At 31.9% G+C, this 3,474-nt stretch overlaps 1 protein-coding gene and 1 long non-coding RNA gene across 4 annotated transcripts in view; one reads left to right on the top strand and one right to left on the bottom strand.

Annotated features, from left to right (window-relative positions):
- On the top strand, positions 700–2,223 carry LOC107621213 (AT-hook motif nuclear-localized protein 9; the record flags this gene model as incomplete). The annotated part of the gene is given in 2 exon segments (XM_016323249.2): positions 700–855; positions 1,661–2,223. A coding segment is annotated over 1 exon segment (424 nt), but the record flags the coding sequence as incomplete, so codon positions are not given.
- LOC107628096 overlaps positions 2,813–3,474 on the bottom strand; it is a 2,352-nt gene continuing 1,690 nt past the window's right edge. For all 3 annotated transcript variants that reach the window (XR_002356516.1, XR_001617595.2, XR_001617596.2), the window contains one exon: positions 2,813–3,047. This is a non-coding gene — a long non-coding RNA (uncharacterized LOC107628096). The remainder of the gene's footprint in view (positions 3,048–3,474) is intronic.

Below are 3,474 nucleotides of genomic sequence, written 5' to 3'. Positions count from 1 at the left end.
TTTATAGGACTTTTATATAAATCAATTTGCAACAAAAAATGGTTTCATAAGTAGTCAATTAGAATGGATATGAATTATATAAAGATTCTGAACATATTTTATAAAGAAAAAAGAATGACCAGTTGACAAAATATTTTTGTCTTATTTTAAAATAAGTTTATGTTGTCAATGTCTTCATATCTATATTGTTAATTAAAAGACTAATAGGTGGTATCAGATATTATCTAAGATTGTAATTGGTTAGTTTTAAAACAATATTCAAGATAAAGATATAATTAAAATAGAAAAAAAATCATTAATATGTTTATTTGATTAACTTAATTATTTACCTTACAAGCTAGGATTATATGGTTATAGAAGATCTCATGATGATGATGATGATGATGATGATGATGATGGTAAATAGTAGCATAAGGTAAATCCAAGTCATAGGTTGGTCGTTAATGGTTGATGAGTACTCAATACTCATTAATCAAATCTGGATCCTCAGCACTCTGACCTAGAAATATATGCATTCAGATAAGGACTTCACTTATGCGCCTCACACACTCACTATTCATCCAACACTTTCATCATGACTTCATAATAAATAATAATATTATTATATGTTTCTGAATTTTGCATTTCTTCTCACTCATCTTCTTATGTAGTTAATGTCTTTGTTTCTCTGTTTCTCTGTTTCCACTCACTCACTTCACTTTCACACACTCTCTCCTCTCTGCTGCTTCTGTCACCGCTCTTTAATTCTGCTCCATGAAACCGTTGCAACACTAAGCTTGCTCTTCTTCATACAATCACTCATAACCCTCTGTCTTGTGACCCTTTTCAGTTTTGATCCTCAATCTCTACATAAATGTCAGTAATGTTTCCTTTTCTTTTATTTCCCCACTTCAATTCCTTTTTCAAGTGTAATTCCTGATGCATTCATAGCATTGCTTCTTTGTTTTATTTTGTTTTCAGTATCTTGGGTGTGTGTTAATTCACCAAAGTTTGTAACTTTCTCTGTGATTCTCTGAGCTGTTATGTTTTCTCTGAGTGGCATTTTCTGCTGTTTGCTTTAATTTTGGAACTGGGGTTTGTCAATTATTCCATGACACTGACTTGAAGTAATTAACTGGCCCTTTAAATTATTATTTTGAAAAAAAAAATATTCTTTTTTTTTTGGGTGAGCTTGATTTATGTTGTTTGGGGTGTTTGGCTTGGAATTTTGCTTGGTGTTTAAGGTTTTATAATGGGTTGGTGTGTGAGTGGACATGTTGCAGTTCATGCTGGTCTTTTATCTTTAATGTGAAGCCTTTTAGTTGTTTTCTATAAAGTTTGGTAAGCTGTGTGAAACCAGCTTCTCTTTTTGTCTTTGCTGTTTTGGTTGATTGGAACTATTGTGGAATTTTTCTGCCTTTATTTCATAGGGTTAGTTATGCTTTCAATTTTTATCTTCTACTTTATGGTTGTCTTTTGCATGTGTGTGTGTGCCTTTAAATCTTGAAGTCCTTTTCTCTTCCTTTTGAACATATAGTTATTTAGGCCTTCAAACATGTATATATATCTATAGGCTTTAGTTTCTGATTTGAAGGACTTCTGTTGTTCTTCTCAAACTGCAGTTACTAATCTTATAATTTAAGAACTTTGGACATTGAGTTTTATTGATTTTCATATGCAGTATTCTGGTTTTGTGCATTTCCCCCTGTTAAAATTTGTTGTTGACTGCTTATGAGAACAGTTAGGTGTATTGAACATTGTGGGGTTGGAATCTTGTTGTGAAATTTTCTTGAGATTAGAGGAGCTTGAAGAGTAAATGCATGGATCGTGGGGACCAAATGGCGTTGTCTGGTTCTGCATCTTATTATATGCAGAGAGGAATGCCTGGTTCTGGAACACAGCAACCTGACTTGCACAATTCGCCTAGTATGCGTCCATTGTCGAATCCTAACCTCCCATTTCAGCAAACCATTGGGGGTAGTACCATTGGATCCACGATGCCATTGGAATCTTCGGGGATGTCGTCTCAATGTGTCAATGTTGGTGCCCCTGCTGGAGCTCCTTCCGGAGAACCGGTCAAAAGGAAGAGGGGTAGGCCTAGGAAGTATGGGCCGGATGGAACCGTTTCACTGGCATTGACTCCAACGCCAGCTACTCATCCAGGAACCATGACACAACAAGGCCAGAAACGGGGTAGAGGTCGCCCCCCAGGGTCTGGGAAGAAACAGCAGCTGGCTTCTCTTGGTAAATATCTGTTTCAACTTTTATGATGTCTTGTGATGAATTGAAGTTATTATAATTTGATGTTGAATTGTTACTGTTCTTGTTTGAAAATACTTATTGAGATTTATGTAAAATAATATCTTATAACAAAACTTAACTTATATATCCTTATATAAATTTTCTGTAGGTCGAGTTTAAAGTGAAAAATTGCAAACATGTGTCCGATATATAGAAAACGGTTGAAAAACAACCAGTGATTGCAAATATTTTAACGCATGCTTCTAAGAAGCTAAAAATGGAACAAAATGGCTATAAAAAAATCATTTATAAGTCATTTACATACAAGAAAAAACAAAGATAGAAAATGGAAGACAATATCTATTTAGAAGAGCATGAATCATCATTTATTCATATTTTAAATATATCTTGATATTTTAATTTGTTCTTTTTATTATGAATAAACTACTATCTATCATAAATCATCAAAATTATTAATAATATTGCTTTTATTTTTTGTCTGGTCAAGATATCTCTCATTTAATTTTACTCTCATTTTGCTTACTATATATATTGATAATAATTTGCATAAAGTATTTCATAGTTTTGATTAAAAATTGTATTTAAATATTTCTTCCCTATATTTTATGTAGCTAGGCTATTTTTTTTTTCTTGATTATTAGCATTAGAGTTACCGTAATATGCCGAGATTCTCTTTTAATGTATAAATTCTTCCCATGTTACCGTAATATGCCGAAATTCTCTTTTAATGTATAAATTCTTCCCATGTCATTTTCCAACTCTTTCAGTTGAACAACATCCACAGCACTTCTTTTGATGGCTTCCACCTATAGATGTAACAATTGAGGAGTAGAGTTTAGACTTTGACAAAACAATTTTTATTAAAATAAATCTACATAATCTTACACTATTAACTTAAATAATCATAATAATTATGATCATTTATACCACCTTGCTCCTATGATCTTTTAGCATTTTCTGCTAACCAAAAATCCAAGTGAAAAGAAAACAGTATTAAATAGTTCAGAAATGTCCACAAATTATGAGTATATATTGGATATAATATGGATAACTAATCAGTACATGGAAGTGTATAAAACACCTTGAAAAGAAAATTAACACTCATAAACAGAACTAAATTTGGGCCAAGTTTTAGTAAAAGCACATGTATATATTTTTTTAACCAGATTATAATCTGCAACCTACAAAATTTTACATAAATTTTGCTCAAAATATTAGTAAAACTCAAGCCAT

This window comes from Arachis ipaensis, chromosome B02 (assembly GCF_000816755.2).
Source record: "Arachis ipaensis cultivar K30076 chromosome B02, Araip1.1, whole genome shotgun sequence".
Classification (NCBI taxonomy): domain Eukaryota; kingdom Viridiplantae; phylum Streptophyta; class Magnoliopsida; order Fabales; family Fabaceae; genus Arachis; species Arachis ipaensis.
Note: the sequence above shows the minus strand (reverse complement) of the source record. Positions and strands in the feature narration are given on the sequence as shown.